Source organism: Sarcophilus harrisii, chromosome 2 (assembly GCF_902635505.1).
Source record: "Sarcophilus harrisii chromosome 2, mSarHar1.11, whole genome shotgun sequence".
NCBI classification, from domain to species: domain Eukaryota; kingdom Metazoa; phylum Chordata; class Mammalia; order Dasyuromorphia; family Dasyuridae; genus Sarcophilus; species Sarcophilus harrisii.
In genome coordinates, this window is record NC_045427.1 from 481,807,577 (window position 1) to 481,830,263 (window position 22,687).

The window sequence follows — 22,687 nt, forward strand, 5'->3', positions numbered from 1 at the left end:
GGCAGGGAACATTTTACTTTTGTTTTTGTATTTCCTGTGTCTAACACAGTGCCTGCTACATAGCAGATGCTTAATAAATCCTGGCTTGTTTCAGAGCGGGAAGGAATCTTAATCATCATCTCCTTCAACCATTCATTTTATATATGAAGAAACAAAGACCCAGAGGGAATAAGTGACTTGCTTATCTTTTTTTTTTTTTTTTTTTTTTTTTTTTTGCTTTGGGGTTGAATTGAGCTATATTGGGAATAACTGGCTGGATTACTGTATGGGGTGAGGGAGGGTCAGAAAATATGATGGTCTCAGACCTGGAGTTCTGGCAGGTCCCTTTCAGCCTGAATTGGTGATCCTAATGTGAATTTTAAAGCAGGTTATAAGAAAGCTCATAAATATATGCTTCCCATAAGAGGAGGGCTCCCATGAGCCTTGGCCCCCACAGAAGCTGTCTACGTGGCATGCCAAGTGGCTTGGGGGAGTGTTTTGCTGGGAGTTTGCCAGCAGATGTTTGGGTTTTGATAAGCACCTGGGCTCAGTGTCTTTGAAATTTCTACTATTCTCTGGGAAATCCAATTCATATATCCAGGGAGCAATTATATGTAGTGATGTGATTTCCTGGAATCTAGCTCTGTGCCTTGCTCTTAGGGGATATAGAAAATATGTCTGTGTGGTCAATAAACAGTTTTCTGTACTCTGATTTCAATTGCTTAGTACACTAAGTACTTGCTTAGTACACTTTACAAAGTAATAAGGGGACCAAGGTTAAGGATACATCATGCTGTTGATCATGGACAAGTAAGGTTCATACTGTTTTTTGGCCCCATATTTCTCCCCAAACTCTGGCCAGCCTCTAGGGGAGCAGAAAAGATAATATAGGTGGCTTGATGCAATTCTGTCTTTACCACTGAGAAAACATCCCTAACATGGTATGGTCCATAGACAATGCATTAATAGGGAAGCATCTTCTTTGTATGGAGAGAATACTGTGTCCCTTTTTATACCAAGGCACCTAGGGTAGAATTCTGCACTTGGAATTAAATTGGGTTCAAATTGAACTTCAGACACACACTGGCTGAGCCACCATGGACAAGACACTTAACTTCTATTTTCTTCAGGTTTCTAATCTGCAAAATGGGAACTATAATAGTACATCCCTTCCTCCCAGTGTTGTGAAGATAAAATGAGATATTTATCAAGTGCTTAGCGGTGTGCTTGACACATAGTAGGTGCTTAATAAATGCTTGTCAAATTTAAAACCTAATATGCTGTCTGGGGGAATTTCTGTCCTGAGTCAATAATGGCTGAACACAGGGAGGGAAGAATTCATATTTGTAAGTGTCTTGCTCTAACTCCTGCTGATGAAAATGTCTTCTGTTGCTAGGAACATCATGGCATAAATTACTATCTCTGGCCCCTTCTCCCTGAGTAATGACCATGGGTTAGGCACTCAGCAAAACAAATGGAGCCAATGTGCTAGCATTAATTAAAAATAAGGACCATCATCTATGTTGAATCAGCTGTCTGGAGAGTGGTGGGGAGACTTATTGAAATGGGATGCATACCCATAGAGTCTGGTAGAAAGAATGCTGAGACTGGCATTAGAGGACTGGATTCTCTCTCTTTCTCTTTCTTCCTCCTTCCCTTCCTCTTTCTCTCTCTCTGGGAGGGAGCTCCCTCTGTCTGTTTCTCTCTCTTTCTTTCTTTCTTTCTTTCTCTCTTCTATTCCTTCCTTTCTTTGTTTCTCTTTCTTGCTTTTTTCTCTTTTTTCTTTCCTTCTCTCTCTTCTATCCCTTCATTCCTTTGTTTCTTTCTTTCTTCCTCTTTTTTGTAACTTTCTTTCTCTCTCTTCCACCCTCCTTTCTTTCTTCTCTCCTTTCTTTCCTTCCTTCTTTTCTTTCTCCCTCCCTCCCTTCCTCCCTTCCTCCCTTCCTTCCTTCCTTCCTTCCTTCCTTCCTTCCTTCCTTCCTTCCTTCTTTCCTCCATTCCTTCATTTCCTTCTCCTCCTCCTCCTCCTCCTCCTCCTCCTCCTCCTCCTCCTCCTCCTCCTTCTTCTTCTTCTTCTTCTCCTCCTCCTCCTCCTCCTCCTCCTCTTCTTCTTCCTCCTCCTCCTCCTTTTCTTCTTCTCCTCTCTCTCTCTCTCTCTCTTTCTCTCTCTCTCCTCTCCCCCCTCCTCTTTCCTCCTCTCTCCCTCTCTCTTACCTCTCTCGGGCAAGTCATCTCAATGGGCCTTAGATTCCTTATAGATAAAATGAAGAGTTTGAACAGATTACTCCTTTAAACCTCTATCATCTCTGTTTTCCATGACATATACTTTCCCTGTACACAGCATGTTCTTATTAAGTGTTTATTGACTGACTCATTGACTCTAGAACACTTATGCCATTTTAAAATCTGCTTCAAAGGATCACTGATTTAGAGCTGAAAGGAACCTGAGAGATCACTGAACCTAGTTTCTGTCTTTAACAGATAAGGGAACTGAGGCCCAGAAAAGTTAAATCACTTGAGATAATCTTTGTAAAGTTCTTAGCACAGTATCTGTCACAGAGTGGTCCCATATAAATAATTCTCTTCTTCCCCTCCCCCAAATCAGAATCACACAGCTTGTATGTCTGAGACAGGATCTGAACTGAAGTTTTCCAACTCCAGGTCCAATGTCCTAGCTACTATGCCACAATGCTACAATTCATGGCCATGCATTGTCAAGAAAGGTTCAAATTGATTGGTTTTGTAGGCTCATCTATCTTGAACTTTAAGATAAAGGTGTGGGGCAACTAAGTGCCACAGTGGATAGAGCACCCACCAGGCTCTGGAAGCAGGAGGACCTGAATTCAAATATGACCTCAGTTGCACAATAGTTCTGTGATTCTGGGTAAACTCTGGTTACCTCCAAAAATAGAAAAAGGCATGATCTTTAGTTGGTTTAATTACAGCTAAAGTAACTCCACCACTGAGGAAGAAGGCAATTCCCTGAGATGTGGAATTAATTTCATGACATACATGACATGTGACCCAGGGTAAAGAAGAACTCAAAGTACATCTTTGCCTTAAAGGTGGAAGGAACCTTAGAGGTCATATAGTTCTACTTTCTCATTCTGTAGATGAAGAAACTCAGAATGAGTGAGCATGTGACTTGCCCAAGATCATCTACCCAATATATGGCTGAGGCAGGATTTAAATCAGAGCTCTGTAACAGCAAATCCAGCATGAATTCTATTGCACTATGCTATCTCTTTAATTTCAATCTCGTCCTTGCTCACCCTCCTTTACTTGAAATACCTAAAATTGCCTCCATGTCAACATAGTGTAGAGAGGAATGACAGGCATATATAGCAGAGTCGGGATAGGTGGGTGGATATGTGTATGTTGGGGAGGAGTCTGGGACAGATTCCCAACTTGTTTTGTAATTTTATGAGCTGGTATTCTCCTTGTGAATGGAGAGAGGGAAGGAAAAACCTGATGGCTGGCCTCATGCGCTCCTTGAGGGCAAAGACTGCTTTTTGCCTTTTTTCCGGGGGAAGGGAAGGATCTTCATCCCTTAGCACAATGCTTGGTACAAAATAGATGCTTAAAAAGTGCTTAGTGAGGGGTAACTAGGTGGTGCAGTGGATAGAGCACTAGCCCTGAAGTCAAGAGGACTTGAGTTCAAATCTGACATCAGACACTTAATACTTCCTGGCTGTGTGACCGTGGGCAAGTCACTTAACCCAGTCTCAGGGGGAAAAAAGTACTTATTGGTTGACTAACAAAGGGAATAGGTAGTGGTGGCAGTGAAGTTCCTGCCACTGTTGTTCACCCTTAGACAGTGCTGCCTGAGGAAACACCATTTCTACCTCTGTAGAGGGCCACAGATAGTGGGGAACCTTGGATGAGGTATAAGACCCTTTAGTACAGTAAAAGGAACCCTGCTGAAAGTGTCTGGTTCAGCTCCCCATCCCTCTCTAAGGGCTCTCAGTCTTCCGGAGAAGTCAGGGGACATGGCAACTTGTGTTGTAATTAAAGCAGAGTTACACTAAGTGGCAAAGAGACATTTGCACACAATAGCAAGTTGTTTATGTGGTCCCGCATGGCAGTATGTAAGAAGTATGTAAGTTAGCACATGCTCAGAGTACTATAATTATGTAAGGATATTAAGGTATAAAAAATTGAGAGAATTTGGAATAAATGGACTCCACATTTGACCATCTACATGAGTCCCACCTCTTCACTCCTCATCTAAGATCAAGGTACCAAGATCTTACAATGAGCTAGTCCTGACAGTACATAGCTACTTCTCTTTTTAGACAGAAGTGCTTGCCAGGCCTGAATATGACACCTTTTCTTCAGAGCAGGTTTATGGCTAGAAACAGAGAAAAGGAGAAAGTTGCCTCAGAGGATTTTTCTCAGTGAGCAAGAAACAAGGAAGGAAGGATTCTTTCCTTTTGCTTCCTAAAACTGGCTGGGGGGAAAGGCTTAGTAAGGGTCATATTGAATGAGGCTCACAAGAAATGGGACAAACTCGGTTATTGTTCTCTCAGATTTAGCTTAACTTGGTATTCAATGAGCACTTATCTAATTATTCATTCATTTACTCTTTCATTCAATAACAATGTCTTGAATGATTTGACATAGCATAAACTAGTGAATGTTCTACTTGTAGTCAAGGAGACCTGGATTTCAGTCTTACCTCTTATATTTATTAGCTGTATTAACCTGGGCAGGTCACTCCAGCTCTTGGGGCCTTAGTTTCCTCACTCACAAAGGGGAAAGTGGAGATTGACAATGCTTGTAGCACCTCCTTCAGAATAGTCTGTAAGAAATGAGTGTTTTGCAAATCCTAAAGTGCCAAAATGTACAAGACCATGTGGGAGGGAAGGAAGAGTTACAAAGATGAGAGAGTCATGGTCCTTGCCCTGAAAAAGATGAGTGAAATTTCCAAGAAACTTATAATTGAATTAGGAGAAAAGATTCACATATACTGAATGGTACAAAATAGATACATAATTAAGCTGTGAATTATATAGTAATTCATATTTGTATAGGGTTTTAAGGTTCACAATGGGATTTTTTCTCCACAGGACTGGGTTAAGTAGATAACACAAGAATTATCATTCCCATTTTCTAGCTGAGGAAAGTGAAATAGGATATATAAAGTGACTTGTCAAGTTCTCACAAATAGGAAGTAGAATAGCTGAAATTTGAACTCAAAACCTTTGCTTCCAAATCCAGAGCTTTTTTTCCTACAACCATCTTGCCTTTCTTCTCCATCTTGGTTCAGGAAAAGCATACACAACAAATAATAATAATAATAGCTATAATAATAACAGCAGCAACAATAACCACAATGACTATAATAACAGCTAACATTTATGTAGTGTCCACTATGTGCCAAGTACTAAACTGAGCACTTAACAATGTTGTCTCATTTGATCCTCACAATAACTCTGGGAGATAGGTACTCTTTTTATTTTTATTTATAGATGGGGAAACTGAGACAAACAGCAGTCAAACTTTTTTATTTTTATTTACAGATAGAGGAACTGAAGCAAACAGCAGTCAAACTTTTTGCCCAGAGTTAAAATGAATATAAATGTCTGAGGCCAAATTTAAATTTATGTCTTCCTGCCTCCAGACTCTGAACCACCAAGCTATCCCAAACAATCAATGCATTTGTTAAGTAGCTAGAAAATTGCAGGTTCAAAGAATACAAAGCCAAAAATAAAAAAAGAGTTCCTGAGGGAGATATGGAGCCTAAGTGTCAATAACAACATACTATTTTCACTTTTTTTTTTTTTTGGTTTGCTTTTTCTTTCTTATGATTTTTTTTCACTTTTATTCTGATTTTTCTTTCACAACATGACAAATATGGAAATATGTTTAAAATGATTGCACACGCATAATCTATATTAGATTTCTTGCTGTCTTGGGAAGGGGGAGATAAGGGAGGGAGGAAGAAAAAATGGAACTCAAAATCTTAAAAAAATGAATGTTGAAAACGATCATTACATTTAATTGGAAAAATAAAAACTCAAAATAAAAACACAATATACTATTGAGTAATAGAAAAATATGAATCCCTGACCTCAAGTAATTTACATTCTATCAGGAGAGGTTACACGTGTAAATATATAAAAGTAAATACAAAGTTATTGGTTGTGGCAACAGAAGGAGGGATACTGTGGCAGTTGGGATGAACAGAATCTCTGTAGAGGATAGACTTGATTTGAATCTAAAAGGAGGAGATGAGGAGGGAATTTCTGTGCAAAAAAATAGAGAAATGGGAGTTGAACGATGTGTCCTGCATCTGACCATAAAATGCATGAAAGTTATTTATGTGTAATAAGCCTGGCAAGATAGGTTGGAGCTGGGATATGAAGGGCTTTACATATGCCAGACAAAAGTATGTATTTGTTCCTAGAGACAGTATAACTCAAGAAGATTCTAAAGCTTAGATATTTCCCTCTCCATCTCCCTGGAGAAGAATAAATAGGATGGGAAACCACTCTCCTCTGCATCTCTGGAACAGGACCCTTCTGATGTTATGAGAGAGGTCCCAGTTTGTCTTGGTCTCTTTGACAGATATTGGACCAGTGACTCTCACATCGGATCCTGCCGTGTTCCAGCGGGAACTGAGAGAACTCTATGTACAGGTGAGGCTGCTCTTTAGGCTCCTACATCTCAGGGACAATTTTTATTCCAAAGCAATTTTTATTCCTCTCCTTCTATCCTGCCTTTCTCCTGTCAATCATGGGAGACTAGAACATCCTGATGTCCTATTCCATCATCTTCTAAGAGTTTTGGGTGGGGTGAAGATTCTTTCACACTATGACTCCAGATGGTTTTGTTACTCTGATAAGCATTTTTTTTTCTAATAATGTTTTACTGGTATATTTTTATGTCATCTGCATTTCTGAGTGTATTCCTTCTCACTTTCCCTATAGTTATCCTTCACAAAAAATAAAAAAAAGAAGGAAAATTAGTTTAGTAAAATTAACCAAGATAATGAAAAAAAATCAGATATTATATGTAGTGGTTCACATTTTAGTCCCCCACCACTGAAATAAATAGGAGTGAGGATCCATTTTGTGTATTTGATATTCTGTTCAATGACTCCCCTCAGTTTGTTTTTGCTGAAGACAGAGACAAGAGATAATTGGGGCGGGGGAGAGAGAAGATTGGGAAAGTGGTATGTCTTTGCTTGTGAAATTTATTATAATTGAGGAAGACCTGAATGTAGAGACAAATGTTTGGTTGGGCCCTTGAAATGCTACATGAAAAAGGAAAGTTTGAGAGGACTCATTTGTTCTTCTTATAAAGTTATTTCATGTTTCCTAGACTAAAGAAGATTAGGGAACACTATTCTAATGCTCATCTGGGTTACAGGGTGGAGGTGACTGCCCAGAGATGAGTGTTGGTGCCATCAAGGCAGCAGTGGAAATCTCGAACCCTGGCTCTTTCATCTATGTATTTTCGGATGCCCGGGCCAAGGATTACCATCGGAAGCCGGAGCTGTTGCGACTTCTCCAGCTCAAACAGTCTCAGGTGAGCACCAGGCTGTCCTTCTTCTGGAGAGTTGAAAGGATTGGGAAGGGCAGAACCATGGAGGAATGGGAGCTTCCTGACCCCAGTGGGAAGCCAGGTGCCTGTTAGCTGTGGATGGATACAAGTATTCTAGAGTAATGAGAGAAAAACAGGCTTGAAGCCGGTGCCTTTTCTTCGACAGTCTGGGGGCCAGTACCCCAGCTGGCCAAGAGTTGTGAGCCCACAAGTCTGAAGCTAATCTGCTCACTTCCAAGTGTGTTCTCATCCTCCTGGGCCCCAAGCCTGCTGAGGCTGGGGCTTGAAACTCTCTCCACATGGAGTTATTTTTTAATAAATACCATATTACCCCTACTCCTTTTACACCCTGTCAAAGCTTATGCAATCCATCATTTTCCTGGCATCCAGACTGGTTTTCTTCATATGGCTCACGAGTTATTTTTCCCATTGTCTCAATGTTTGGAAGTGTTGAGTTGTGGGATTTTTTTTTTCTGAGGAGGCGAGTGAGAAGGGAGTTGCTCCCATCTGGAAGGGGCTGTAACTGTCTTGTGTGAAGGCTTGTTCAGTGCATCTCTGCTGTCAGGTGCCCAAGAACATTATGGGCTTTCCATTGTGAACTTCTTGCACCTCTCTAACTCATCTCTAGAGCTTGGGGAGGGAGAATGGAGTAATAGTTGCTCACAGAAATAGCCATGAGAACAGGAACTTTTTGCACCAAAAATAGGGATGAGAGGCCAGTTTTCTTGAAGTGGAAGGGAGGAGTCTATAGGTATAGATTATTTAAATCACACAACCATGTGGACCAGATTCAGAGGCTGGCATTGGTTACTACTATACTACAAGTTCTGCCAGTTGATTTGAATCTCTCCTCAACTCCCTAAATCCCGTTTTGTCTTCCTTCTGAGGCATATCCTGGGTTTTCAGGCATATCTTTTAAGATTTTTTTCCCCTTCTTCTTTTTACACCTCAAAATAAAAAGGAAACAAACAAGGAAAACAAATCTCCTTCCTATCCTTTGTTAAGAAATAGTATTGATTCTGAATCAAGAGGACCCAAGTTTTAAAGCTTATTCAACTACTATCTACTTGAATTATCTTAGGCAAGATACCTTCTTTCTCTGAGCCTTAATTTACTCATCTATAAAATAAAAGAACTGGATTCAGTCAATCACCAAGAATTAATTAATTTCTAGTCATTGTGTGTGGACCAGTTATTAAATGAAAAAGTCTCTGCTCTCAAGGAGTTTACATCAGGGACAACATCATTTATTAAATATATGCAAAAATATAGATGCAAAGAAAATATGGCTGAATTTTGGAAGAGAGGTACTGCAGCAGGAGGGAATCAGGAAAGACTTTAGGTAGGAGATTGTGCTGGAGCTGAACTTGGAGGGAAAATAGAAATTCTAAGAGGCCCAGGTGAGAGGGACCACATTGCAGGGATAGAGGACAGGCTATCCAAAGGAATAGAGATGGGATGATATCTAAGGTCCCTATCAGACTAAATCTTCTGATTCTATGATTAATAATAATAATAATAATGGTCAGTCAGTCAATAAACATTTATTAAGTGCCTTCTATGTGCCAGGCACTGTGCAAAAGACTGAGAAGCTCACAGTATAATGGAGGAGACAATATGAATATATACAAACAAACTATATATATAATAAAATGAATATAACAGAAGACATTAAAAAGTAAGAGAGTTCGGGAAAGACTTTTTTGTAGAAGGTGGGATTTTAGTTGAGACTTGAAGAAAGCCAGGAAAGCTAGGAAGTGGAGATGAAGAGGGAAAGCTCATTTTATAGTTTAAGATACTAAGGCAGATAGAGGGTAAGTGATCTTCCCAGATTCACACAGCTAATAAGTTGAGACCAGAACTGAACTCAGGACTTTTGAGCTCTCCATTCACTGCACCACCATGGTCAGATGTGCTTTAGGAAGATCAATCTGACATCCAAGTGGAGGAGGAACTGGAAAGGGTTAACCCACATTTACAGAGTTCTTTAAGATTTGCAAAGGACTTTACATATTTTATTTCACTTAAGGTTCACAACAACCCTATTGCATAAATGCTATTATTTTCCCCATTTTAAAGATGAGAAAACTGAAAACTAAAACAGGTTATCCTGCTTGTTCAAGGTTATACAGACAATAGATGATTGAAGTAGGATTGGAACTCATGTCTTTTTGACTACACATCTGAAACTCATCTCTTTCCTCCATATCTTTTCCCTTTCTTCAGTCAAGGAAAACTACCAAAGTTTAATTAGCTTCCATTTTACTAAGGAGTAAAGTCTCTCAATATTTATTTCACTCAATCACAGGGAATTCTATTTCTTGTTTCAACATGAACTTAGTTAGTCCTTAGATTCAGTATGGGGTCAACTCCCAATCTCCTCAAATATGAGACCATCAGACCAAGATAACACATGATTAGTGCCAACAGTTACATTATTAGATGATCTAAAGTTGTGTGACTCTTAGCCCTAGTCTCTCTCCTCTTTCCACTTCACCAACTTCCTTGTAAGCAACGCAACAGGATCCACATGGACCAAGAACTATTCAAAATTTGTCTTTATTTCAGGGGTTGCCATAGCCTAAGGGGACAATGGCATCACCTATCTCTCATTAGGTTTTGTGCACTTCTCTGGATTGATCCTTGAATGGCAGATTCAATTTGTCCATATTTGCACATGAACCCTTTCCATCGTGGTAGAGCTTTCACTCTTTTGGCATGGTCTTTAAAAAATTAAGGTTTTTGTGGTAGAGGATCCCTTTTTAATATTAAACATTTTCCAAGAGCCCCATAGGTCCAGATACTAGTTTTTCCATTAGCTGTTGATTGTAGAAAATATATACATTCATGGAAATTTGCAGGTCACTTGACTGGGTCAGCAGCTACTAATGTGGACTAAACCTATTTCCTTCAATGCCATATAATGTTCTGCTGTTGATTTTTCCATCAGAGGTCCACAGGTGTGTGGAATTCTGGGATATGGGTGCTGCCCATACAGATCCTAGAACTTAAGAACCAGAAGTGACTTATAGATGTTATCTAGTCTCCTTATTTTAGAGATGAAGAAGCTGAGGATGAGAAAGAGAGGAGATGATTTTACAAGTTCACACAGCCATGATGTAGGAGAACCAGCAGTTAAATCCTAGTGCCTTGGCTCCAGATCTAATGCATTTTTTCATTCAATTTCATTTTTCGTGGTGCCGTCTTTTAGGTGGTCTTTGTGCTGACAGGTGATTGTGGGGATCGCACTCATCCAGGGTATCTGGCATATGAAGAGATTGCTGCCACAAGTTCTGGACAAGTGTTCCACTTGGACAAGCAGCAAGTGAATGAGGTGCATCTTGTTTTAAGGGGTGATTCTCTTTGAAATGAAGGAAAAGGGGATATATTGGGAAATGGCAGTAATATAAAACAAAATATGCTGATATTCCTCTATTCAATTCCATTTACCAAATATTTGTTAAGTGTTTCCTATATATAAGGCTCTAGAGATAGTTACCAACCTAAAAATTATTACTTTGGGCAAGTGAACATAGACACTGCATGACTTAGTTGAAGTGTGGGTTAGTTCTATTGTCACATGTTCTGCTGTTTCTGTAAAAAAAAAAAAAAGGGGGTGGGTGGGGGAAATGCCTTCTCATATCTCTTCTTTGGGGCCAAGTTTGGTCATTATAATTTGTCTACATTTGACTCTTCTTCTTTTTCTCCTCCTCCTTCTCCTCCTTTTCCTCCTCCTCCTCCTCCTCCTCCTCCTCCTCCTTCTTCTTCTCCATTGTTGTTCTTTCCATTTACACCATTGTAGTCAGTATATTGTTTTCTTAGTTTTGCTTATTTCACTTTGTATCAGCTAATATGTATTCCTATACGTCTCTATTTTTTCACCGTACTCCTTGTTTCTAATGTAAACTAAGTCCCAAAACTACTCGGGGGGGGGGGGGGGAAATGATCTCTACTATTGAGAAGAATGTCTTACAACAATGGACTTTGGGATTTGGGTCACACTTTCAATACTGTAATCATTCCATTATATTCATCCACAGCTTGTTTAGCCACTCCCTGATAGATGGACATCTACTTTGTTTCTAGTCTTTTCTACTAGAAGGAATGCTGCTATAAATATCACCCATTTATTTTTAAACTCAGGTCTTCCTGACTCCCAAGGTGTATGCTCTTTCAATTGCTACCCATTTATTTATTATTAATTAATTTTGCTGAAGCTATTGGGATTAAGTGGCTTGTCCATGGTCACCCAGCTAGGAAGTGTTAAGTGTCTGAGGCCAAATTTGAACTCAGGTTCTCCTGACTTCAAGGCTGGTGCTCTATCCACTACATCAACTAGCTGCCCCAACCCATTTATTTTTACTAGTCCTTTCAAAACAGGTATGGAGGAAGAAAGGAATTTTGTGAGACCTTGGTCAGAGAAAAAAAGGTTCTTCCCTTTTTAGGAATTGGCTGACAGAAATCTTAACTTTGTGGGCATGTGTCCCTGACTAGCTTATACCCTTTCCAGGGTATGAGAATAAACTGAGAAGTCATGGTCTCCAGGGCTATGCTTAAATGACTATGTCTTTTTTTTTTAATTAAAGCTTTTTTATTTACAAAACATATGCATGATAATTGTTAAAATAACAATGACCCTTGCAAAACTTTCTGTTCCAAATTTTTCTCTCCTTCCCCCCCCCACCTCCTCCTCTAGATGGCAGGTTGTCCAATACATGTTAAATATGTTAAAATATATGTTAAATACAATATATGTATATATATTTATAGTTATCTTGCTTTACAAGAAAAATCAGATCTAGAAAGAAAAAAAAAACCTGAGAAGGAAAAAAATGCAAGCAAACATCAACAGAAAGCATGAAAATGTTATGTTATGGTCCACACTCAGTTTCCATAGGCCTCTCTCTGGGTGTATATGGCTTTCTTCATCCCTGAACAATTGGACTGATTTGAATCATCTCATTGTTGAAGAGAGCCATATAAATGACTATGTCTTAATTCTCTTATGAGAGCTGATTTTTGTAGTCTTTTATTATACACTATATACACTATAAACTTTTCAGTATCTGTGGTTACTCCAATATCTGAGTCACTAAATCACCAAGAAGAAACAGCACATTGGCAGAGTATTGGCAGGTCCCCTGCACCCAAAACTAATATAGATGTTCCCTCCCTCCCCACCTTCCCATTTCCCACCCCAGTCCTCACCAGTCCTGAACCCTGTAAGCAGACACATAACAAATGCTCTTTATTACTTGTGGGTCAATCAGCAAGTGCCTATTTTAGGCTAGCTGAAGAAACTTTATTGAAACAGAAAGCTGGAGACTTTGCTGGTGGAAGTCCCAGCATTTCGGGAGTTGTTCTGGAATGTAAGTTTTGGAGGAGTGTAGGGGAAGGATTTGGTTAGATTAGTGGGCTGAAGTTAAAATGATTGCTGATTGTGTGGATTAGCTGCTAGACAGGGGCCTGGAACTTTTCTTCTTTCCTTTCCTGGATCCCAGTCACCCAAGCTTGTAACTTAATTTCCTAGTGCTGAGAAGGGAACTCATGTCCACTGCCAAATGTTCAGGGATTGCTCTACCGGAATTTCGGTACCTTGGAAAGAAACTGGGTAGTTTGGGCTTTAGGTACTCATTCTGGGAAGTCCTACAGACTTTGACTTGAAAGTCAGTATAGTGGGAAAAGTATCTAACTTAAAAGTTGGTAGATTTGGGTATGTATGACTTTTCACAAATTTCTTTGCCTACTAACAGTTATTTTCATTTATAAAATGAAGATACAACAACTATTAAGCATCTACTGTATACAGGCCATAATACTCATTATTGGAAGAAATAGTTTAAATTCAATATAATACCTGCCTAGGTTTCCTGTGTCATAGGGTTGAAGAAGGATGTGGTTTAAAGTTGGAAAGGATCTTAAAGCTCACATAGTGTATTTTACATATGGAAAACTGAAGTCCAAGAAGGGAAATGTTTTATTCAAGATAAGGCATAGGTTAGTAAGTGTCTTCAAATACTATTACATATAGTAGGTATTAAATAAATGTTTGTTAAATGAATGGAATGGCAGGGCTGATATTCAAACTCAGATCTTCTGACTCTAAGCCTAGCTCCTTTCTTACTGTATTAGAGAAGAAAATGGCATGTGAAGAGCCTTTGTAAAACTATGTTATGGTATATAAATATGGAAGAGTTTTATTATGATTGCTACTGGTTCTGACTCATGGTTGAGAGAAGAGTAAATTCAGAAATCACAATTGTGCTATCATTTTACAGTTGTAGAATCCTTTTTTGATTTTTCAAAGTGCTGTCACAGCTCATTACTTTTTAACTTCTTGAGAACTCTATATAAAATGTAGGTCAATTACTGTGTCGCTTCTCAGCCTCCTAGGGCTAAAATCAAGTGTATTATCATGTGTATCCTGCTTGAATTCAATAATAGCTACATACTAGGTGCCTATAAAATACTTGTTGAATGAATAAATCCCTATTTGATAGAAGAAGAAAGTAAGGTTCAGATTTACTTAGTGGTTGGATGATTTGTCTAACACTGCCAGGTGACTTAAAGACAGTACTGGGATTAAAATCCAGACAAGTGGTTCAATTTTTAGCCCTCAGGTTCCTTCCCCTGTGCTCCATTGACCTCCTCAGGATAGGCTTCTGGTGAAACTGTTCAATTCCCAGGTGGGATGAAGAGCTAGGGTATTTTTATGATAAATAAGCAGGGCATTTGAGGATGGACCATCGTGAAGACCTGGCTAGAGTTAAGCCCTTCCCCCCATGGAGACTCAGAACCTATGCATGGACTGAGGACATGCACCAACAGCTCAGAAGTCTAGCCTCTCTGTTTTCTGGGCCATGGCTAAAAGATCAAGTTTGTCTCTTCTGGCTTTCTGCCGCCTCTTCTCCAGCCACTCTCAGCTGTCAGATCCCCCAGGAAAAGCTGCAGGGGTAATAATTTATCTGTAGCGAGTGATGGAACAAGGGCCATCTGGCAGTGGAAAGGACACTAGATTCTTTAATTCTTACCATCAGCAAATGGTCGTGCTTGACTGGTAATTCCAAAAGATCCTTGGCTCAGTCATCAGCTCTCTGAGCCTCCCCCCTACGCCTGCCCCCACCCCAATTGCCTCACCCTGCCGACATCTGGAAGACATAGACCAGGCCAAATAAATATTTAGCTTCTTAATAAAGCTGCTTACTCTGGGCTCTCTCTGGATGTTGCTCCTGAGGTCCTGTGGGGATTGGAGGGTCTTGAAACCTATCATTTTGGTGCATGAAAATTGTTGGGGAATTAAATTTGGCATATTTTTAGGGACTTCATTGGCCCATGAAGTCTTTCCCTGTACCCTGAAGGGGGAAGAGGGATGTGTCCAGCTGGGACTGTCCGGACAGAAGCCTCTAAACTGGGCTTCCAGTTTTTTCTTCTCTCCTCCCCACTCATTCAGTAGCGTGAACTCCTGGGTGTCTGTCTCTCCCTCCTCCAAAAAGTAACAGAACAGGCCTGTAATGATGTTATAAGCAGCTTCCTCCCCTTCTCAGATTATTATTTCCTCTGGACTCCCATGACAGGCACCTGCTTCCCAAGGTCATTGTGAAATCTTCTTTGTTAGGGATTCTGAGAGACTTGACTTTGACAAAAAGCCAGGATGGAAATAGTTGAAGGGGATGAAGTGAAAGATCTGAGAAAGTGAGCTTATTGTTTCTAGGTATTTTAACAATCATTTACAGGGAATCTAACTGGTATCCAGTGTGCCCTGCTTTCCACTCCCCAAACGAGTGTGAATGGCTCTCCCATATCATCTCAGTTGGTCTCCCTCACTTTTCTGGGAGAAGCCTTGGAATCCCTTTGGGAATTCTAGTGTCTGTCCTCTTAGGTCCCTTTCTAGAGGCTGAACTTGCTGGATGCTTTCAAGCTGCTTTTTCTGTAATGAAGATAACATTACAGGAAAGTTGTGAAGATCCAATGAGATAACACAAAAAGCACTTTGCAAATTATCAAAAGTTCTATAAATGCCAGTGATTATTATAGAATCAAAGGAAGAGATGATAGTTTCTCTCCTATGGGAAACCCTATTGAGGAAACAAGACATTTATATCCATGAAACAACTGGAAAACTGTAAATAATGAAGAGCTAAAGATGAGTAGTATAGACTTTAGGTATGATAGGAGGTTTGGAGAAAGCAGGTAAAGCAATCAAAAAAAACTTTAAGGAGGAAGACTTGGGTTGATCCCTAAAGGATGTATAATATTTGAATAGACAGAAGAAAGGGCATTTCAGATGAAGGAATATAATTAATGGAGACTGCAGTGTAGGAGAGATCATGTTGGCACATGTGTGTGTGTCTAAATGTGTGTGTGTGAACAAATGAGAGCTCAACAAGGCTACACATTTGAGAATCATGAGTAAGATAAGGGTAGCATCATAGAGTCATGAATCTAGAATGAGAAGGGATTTTAGAGGCCATTTTGTACAAAACTAAGAAAAGGAAAAAGAACCAGACAGGTTAAGTGATTTGTACAAGATCACCTACTAATATGTAACAGAATTAGGGTCTGAACTTAGGGTCCCTGAATCCAAAATTAGATGATCTTTCTACTCTAGAAGGGCAAGCTGGAGTCAGATTGCATAAGGTTTTGAACATTAGACTTGGGAATTTGGACTAGATCTAAGGGGCATGGGTTGAGCATGGCTTTCCTTTATTCTCAACTATTATGACTTAGTCCTTTGTCACTCCCTATTCAATCTCAGTTACCTTCAAGCATCCTGGCTTTAAAAACTGTGATCATGAGAATCCTCAGATTTGTAGGAACAGGGATGGGAGAGATTTCTTGAGTTTGTTTGCAGCATTCCCTCTCCCTGCCTTCCATGTTGTAGGTCCTGAAGTGGGTGGAGGAAGCCATCCAGGTCTCTAAAGTCCACCTGCTATCCACGGATCATGAGAATGAAGGAGAACACACCTGGAAGATCCCATTTGATCCCAGTCTGAAAGAGGTCACCATCTCCCTTAGTGGTCCCGGCCCAGAGATTGAAGTGAGAGACCCATTGGGTATGGAATTGTCACTGCTTTACTCATATTTTTATGCTAGAGTGGGATATGGTTAATGTGGGGGTGGGTGGAGGAGGAGGAATATGAAATATTTTCTTGGAATCTCTGATTCTCTTTGAAGAGAGGAAGGAAGAGGTCCAGGAGCCAGTTTGGGCTAGAGTATGGTGGAAAGAATATTATGGACTTAGAGGACCTAGAGTCATGGCCTGTCTTTTCCTTTTACTACCTGTGAATGGAGGTACTTCATTTAATCCAATCCAGTAATCCAATAAATCTTTATTAAGCAACTATTATACTTCTCTTAGTTTTAGTGAACTATAACAAAACATAACATAAAATGAGGGTGTTGGGATTGGTTGCCTGATCTCTGAGGGCCTTTCCAGTTCTAAATTATATTATATAACTATTTAAGAAACATTAACACCCCAGTATGGAAGAGTTATATGAGGTGCTTGCTCAAAAAAGGTAATATGGGGCTGGGATTGCTTCCTTGGGTGATTCAAGAAAGGGGTTAGAATGGGCGTTTGGTAGAGGAAGATGGTTATAGAAGGATTGGGTTTCCAGAGGTATGATAGAGAACCTTCAGAGGTGGTGGTGGGGAATTACAGGGAAACACAGAGAATACTATAAGAATCCTGTACTGGTCTATCAGAGAATATCTCTATCGTATCCAAGAAAAGAATAAATGACTCTAGAGTTGGAGGACTTCTGAGACACTCTGAGGAGAGACCATCTTGTTTAAAACTCTCATTTTACAGTTGAGGAAATTGAGGTTCAAAAAGGTCAAGGGATGTGTCTGAGATCACACAAGTAGCAAGTATCAGAAGAGGGTTGGGAATTTGGGGCCTCTGATTCCAAAGACTTTTTCATGTTACTCATGAGTTTTCTTGATTCTTTTTGTTTGGCTTAGGGAGGATTCTTCAGAAGGATGAAGGACTGAACATGCTTCTTAACATCCCAGACTCTGCTAAGGTGGTGGCTTTTAAGCCTGAGCACCCTGGCCTTTGGTCCATCAAGGTAGGATAGAGGGAGCATTTAGGGTGGGAGGAGAGTGTGGGGCAGGGAATTGGGGTGAGTAGAGGAGGTTGTAGAGGTCTGGAGAAGAACATTTGAGGATAGTTGTTAGGGAGGAAGTAAGGTACAGGTTTGGGAGTGAGAGGCAACTCTATTTCCCTCTATTTTTTTCTAGGTCTGGGACAGTGGGTAGAGATGATGGGTCTAGATTAAGGAGACAGCGGAGTGGGTTGAGGGTCTAGACTGATGTGATCCTCAACTTATAGGTGATCAGAAGAGTAAGGTGAAGATTCAGTGGTTAACATTCTCTGTGTGGGGATGGGGGTTCTGATAGGTCTATAGCAGCGGTCACCACTCCGTGAGGATCACAGGCATCAGCAACATCAATTTCCGAGCTGGTTTCACCACCCAGCCCTCCCTGGACCTCAATCATACCATTGAGTGGCCCTTGAAAGGTATGGTGGTTTTGGTATCAGGTATAGATTTTGGGGACAGAAAGGGGAGAGCACTGCTTTTAGAGTTTTCCCTTTTACCCTGGGCAGCTGTAAACCTTTCTCTTCCTTTCCCTCTCACCAAAAATCCCTCTGTCTTAGATTCCCTACTTTTCACCGTAGTTTGCTAAAAAAATATGAACTAAGGAGGTTTTAAGATATTCCTGCCAGGTAGCACACTTATATTTTCACAAGGCCCTTATGAAACATAAAAGGATAACTTACTTGTTTGGGAATTTCAGGAACTAGAACAGGAAGATGAGAGAAACATCTGGGGTTGGGCCATACTAACTTTGTATTTTCCCTTTCATTGATGACAAAATTATAGCTGATTCCATTGGATCTTCCTCTTTCCTCTGCAGGGATTCCCATATCCCTAGTGATCAACTCCACCGGTCTGCTGGCTCCAGGGCACCTAGACTCAGTAGAGCTTTCCCATAGCTCTGGCCAGTCCCTGCTGACCCTCCCTACTCGGCCCTTATCCAATACCTCCTCCCACCAATTGTGGGTGGGACCTCCCTTTCAAGTGCCCAAGGACCGTTTTTACCTCAAGGTGAAGGGTGAGGATCACGAAGGTAATCCCCTGCTCCGCATCTCTAATGTGGCCTACAATGGAGTGGCTCCAGGTAAGCAGTCACCCTTTCCATTGGCCATTGACGTTTGAGGTCCATTTCTTCCAGAAGCTTTCTCTTCTCAAAGTTGTTATCCCCACTCCTTGAATTCCTACTGCATTTAAAGTCATTTAAAAAAATTAAAATAAAAAAGTACCTAGAGTCTACACAGTGCTTGCTGTAGCTAATTATGATGATTATCAGTTAATCAATCAACATTGTTCATTAAGCACTTTCTTAAGTGGTACACAGTGTCAGGTGGCAAAGTGGCTGGAGTGATGGACCTGGAATCAGCAAAGCCCAAATTCAAGACACTCACTGTGTGACCCCAACGGATCATTTAATCCTGTTTGCCTCAGTTTTCTCATCTGTATAATGAGCTAGAGAAAGAAAGAAGTGGCAAACCACTCTAGTGACTAGGAAAATCTCAAATTGGGTCACAGAGTCAGAACAACAAATGAACAACCTGAGACAAACAGAGTCACAGGGCTAGGAGGTGTCTGAGGCTACATTTGAACTCAGGAAGGGGTCTTGACTCCAGGTCTTGCACTGTGCTACAAAATTTCCTGTTGACTGGATCTAACTGTCCTTAACACTGCATTGTAACACACACAGCTGGAGATGCTGGGTAAACTGGAGATGTAAATGTGATTTAAATTTCAATAGCTCCATAGGTCTGGGAACTTAGAAGTGGGTGGAAAGATTCTCCCTTCATCCCTAATAGCTCTTAGTGATGACAAGTCATCATTGATAAAGTCCAGGAGTTGAGTGGATTGGGGAAAATCCAGTTTCTAAACTACCTCCAGCCTATTCCTTTTGTCTCCCTTATTACTCCTGGGCCCCAGAAAGAGAATGTGAGCCTTCTCTGCACAGCTGTGAGGCTGTTTCTGGGAAGGAATTTCTGCAGGGGGAATAGGAGTCTCTTTTTTTTTCTTGACCAACATGATTGTTGGAGTTCAGCACTGACTTTTGATCTCTGTCTTTGTTTATGCATTAGAAAGGGAAGGGGGTGGAATATGGTTTGGGGCTTTTTGTATGTATGTGTTGTTTTTCCTTCTGTCTGGGAAACATGGATCTTGGGAAGGAAAGTTAGATGTACATCTTGGAGCAGGATGCTCTGTCTGGAGATAAGATGGTGGTGATGCTGTGAGCTGAGATCTTGAATCCCTGGAACTTTTAGATTTTCAGAGGAAAGTGGGGGGGGGGGAAGCTTCAGAGCCTAGCCAGCACCTGGCAAAACTGCTAGGAGGGGAGGGAGGAGGTGGGCTATGGGATGCTCACAAAGACATTGGGTAGTGGTCCAGGCCTCTCATCCCTTGGGATGTGGCTGGGAGCCCATATGACATAAGCTTGCCCCACCCTGTTTTCTGAGGAGGTTGTCCACATTGTCTCACCCTGAGTGTATCTTTATGGGATTGGCTTTGTATGTTGGGGGGAGGGTCAAGATGGGGGAGATTTGTCTCTCCATTGTGCCAGGGAGGAATGGGATATATGGCGAAGTTGAATAAGTGCCTGAAGAGCCATAATGAGGGAGTGACAGAACTGGGAATGAGCCTGGGATCTGCAGTATCATGTAATTTTAGAATCGGAAAGGACTTTAGAGAGCAGTGGATTTAAAAAAAAATTGAACTCAAATTCAGAAGATATGGGCTGTATTTAAAATCATAAAATTCAAGAACATAAAATGTCAATTTATTGACTAAATTCATGTCAACCTATCCATGAAAGGAGTCCCCATTTGAATATATCAACAAGTGGACAAACGATCTTGACTGACATTATCACTATATGCCTTTGCACTCAGCTGGGTTTTGGTTTCCTATTTATTGAACAAGTTTTTTTTTTCCTCAATAGTATTTCATTTTTTCCAAATACATGTAAAGATAGTTTTCAAGATTAATTTTTATAAAACTTCGTGTTCCAAATTTTTCTCTCTTCATCCCTTTTCTCCCTCCTCAAGATAGCAGACAATCTGATATATATTAAACATGTGCAATTCTTTTAAACATATTTCCATATTTGTCATGTTTTACAAGAAAAATCAGACCAAAAGGGAAAAAAAAACTATGAGAAAGAAAAAGCAAACAAAAGGTGAAAATATTATCCTTTGCTCCACATTCAGTCCCCATTGTTGAATTATAATTTTTACTGTTTCTTTCAACTCTCAGAGCCAGGTCTTACTTAGATCATCCCATGCTTTTATTAATGAAAGCCAGAAGTAAGTTCCTTAAGGCCATACATTTGACTAGAGAAGAGATAAGAAAGGAACTAGACTTCCAGGCTACAATGCTTTTTTTTTTTTTTTTTAAACCATAATACCCTTCTCTCTTTCTGTTTCTCCTTGGATAATGAGGGTAATGGGTATGCTTGGGGCTGGAGTTGGCTGAGGTGGATTTGAGGGCTGGCTTTTTGTCTTCTAGGCTGCCTTTCCTTGAAGGCAGCTTAGTAGTTCAGTGGATAGAATTCTGGGTCTGGAGTTAGGAAGGACTAAATTCAAACCCAGTCTCAAATATTTATTAGTTGGTTGACCGTGGGCAAACCACTTAACTATTTGCCTTATAATGTAAGACAGGGATAATAATAGTACTTACCTTTTAGGCTGTCATGAGGATCAAATAATATATTTGTTAAAAAAAAAAAAAGACTTAGCATGAAACCTAGCACACAGCAGGTACTATATAAATATTTATTCCCTTGCCTTCTATAGGTTCTCCATTGGTGACCATGCCCAACAAGATCCACGGGTATCTCTGGCAGCCACTGTTCATCACTTGCTCAGTCCACAGTTCACTCCCATTTCGGCTCCAGCTGAGACGAAATGGAGTGAAGCTAGGCGAGGAGAGGCATTTCCAGTGAGTATGAAGTGGGAGTTTGGCTCCTAGTCCTATTCCCTGAAGCTTAGAATCCAGCTTCCTATGAAGTCACAAAATTATGATTTATGATTGGTAAATGTTTGATTTGTATACCTATTTTATATGCCTATATGCCTGGGGTCATGTAAAAATTTCTTGGGTAAAAAGGAGTCATGAGTGGAAAGAATTTAAGAAGCCCTAGATTAGAAAACCCTAGTGCCTTGCCTGGGATATAATAGGAAGACTCACTAGCTCTCTATCAGGTTGTCCTCTCAGAACAGCCAGGCCCAGAAAGGGGAAACAGCACCTAACTAGTGGCATCTGAATGTCCTTCTTCAAACTTTCCTCCTAGATAGGCAATAACTCTTTCCTAGGTTGAACAAAAGTTAGCTGGAATCCTCTTGAGATTGCTTAAGAAGAGGACAATGGTAGAATGTATATTTATGGGGTGGTATGGGTGAGTCTGAAGAGGAGTAGGTAAATGATAAATCAACAATTGTATTAAGCTCCTGTTATGTGCTAGGTGCTGGATACATGGAGACAATACTGTAACAATCCTTGCTCTCTCACAGTGAGTGTTCTATATGTTTGATTTACAGGGAGTCAGGAAACAGCAGCTGGGAGATCCCTCGAGCCTCCAAATCAGAGGAAGGCATGTATGAGTGCACAGCCGTGAGCCGAGCAGGGATGGGAAAGGCCAAAACCCAACTTGTGGTTACAGGTTTGTATTTTTTCAGCACTCTCCCCTCTGGCTCCTGCAGACGCTTTCTCAGAAACAGCTTCCCACCAGTAAGTCTTGTTTCTAGGGTTTGCATCTTCCCTAGACTTTGAAGGAATTTGTTGAATCAGATTTGAGATCTGAAGGAAATCTTAGAGATAATTTAATTCAACCCCCTTGCTTTATGGTTGAGGAAAGAGTGCAGTGGGCTTTCCAAGGATCCAAAGATAGTTCTGATTTCCAAATCCAGTGCTCTTTTCACTGTTTTTTAAATCAATCTATTGATCAATAAACAAATAAGCTGCAGAGAGATTGAGGATAATGAAGATTGATAAGCCATGCTGTCTCTTTAGATAAAATCATTAAGCAATGTTTAAGAGAATTTCTATAGACTTGTGGTCAGAATCCAGAATACAAAGTA

General features: G+C 40.4%; 1 protein-coding gene across 7 annotated transcripts in view; it reads left to right on the forward strand.

The window, feature by feature from the left end:
• The window catches only part of HMCN2 (hemicentin 2), a 186,421-nt gene that overhangs the window by 13,033 nt on the left and 150,701 nt on the right, over window positions 1-22,687 (forward strand). For all 7 annotated transcript variants that reach the window (XM_031954837.1, XM_031954836.1, XM_031954834.1 and 4 more), the window contains exons 3-11: window positions 6,550-6,620; window positions 7,354-7,512; window positions 10,739-10,861; window positions 16,409-16,580; window positions 17,491-17,597; window positions 17,929-18,049; window positions 18,448-18,711; window positions 21,404-21,548; window positions 22,148-22,269. In XM_031954837.1, coding sequence (XP_031810697.1) covers window positions 6,550-6,620; window positions 7,354-7,512; window positions 10,739-10,861; window positions 16,409-16,580; window positions 17,491-17,597; window positions 17,929-18,049; window positions 18,448-18,711; window positions 21,404-21,548; window positions 22,148-22,269 — 1,284 coding nt within the window. The remainder of the gene's footprint in view (window positions 1-6,549; window positions 6,621-7,353; window positions 7,513-10,738; window positions 10,862-16,408; window positions 16,581-17,490; window positions 17,598-17,928; window positions 18,050-18,447; window positions 18,712-21,403; window positions 21,549-22,147; window positions 22,270-22,687) is intronic.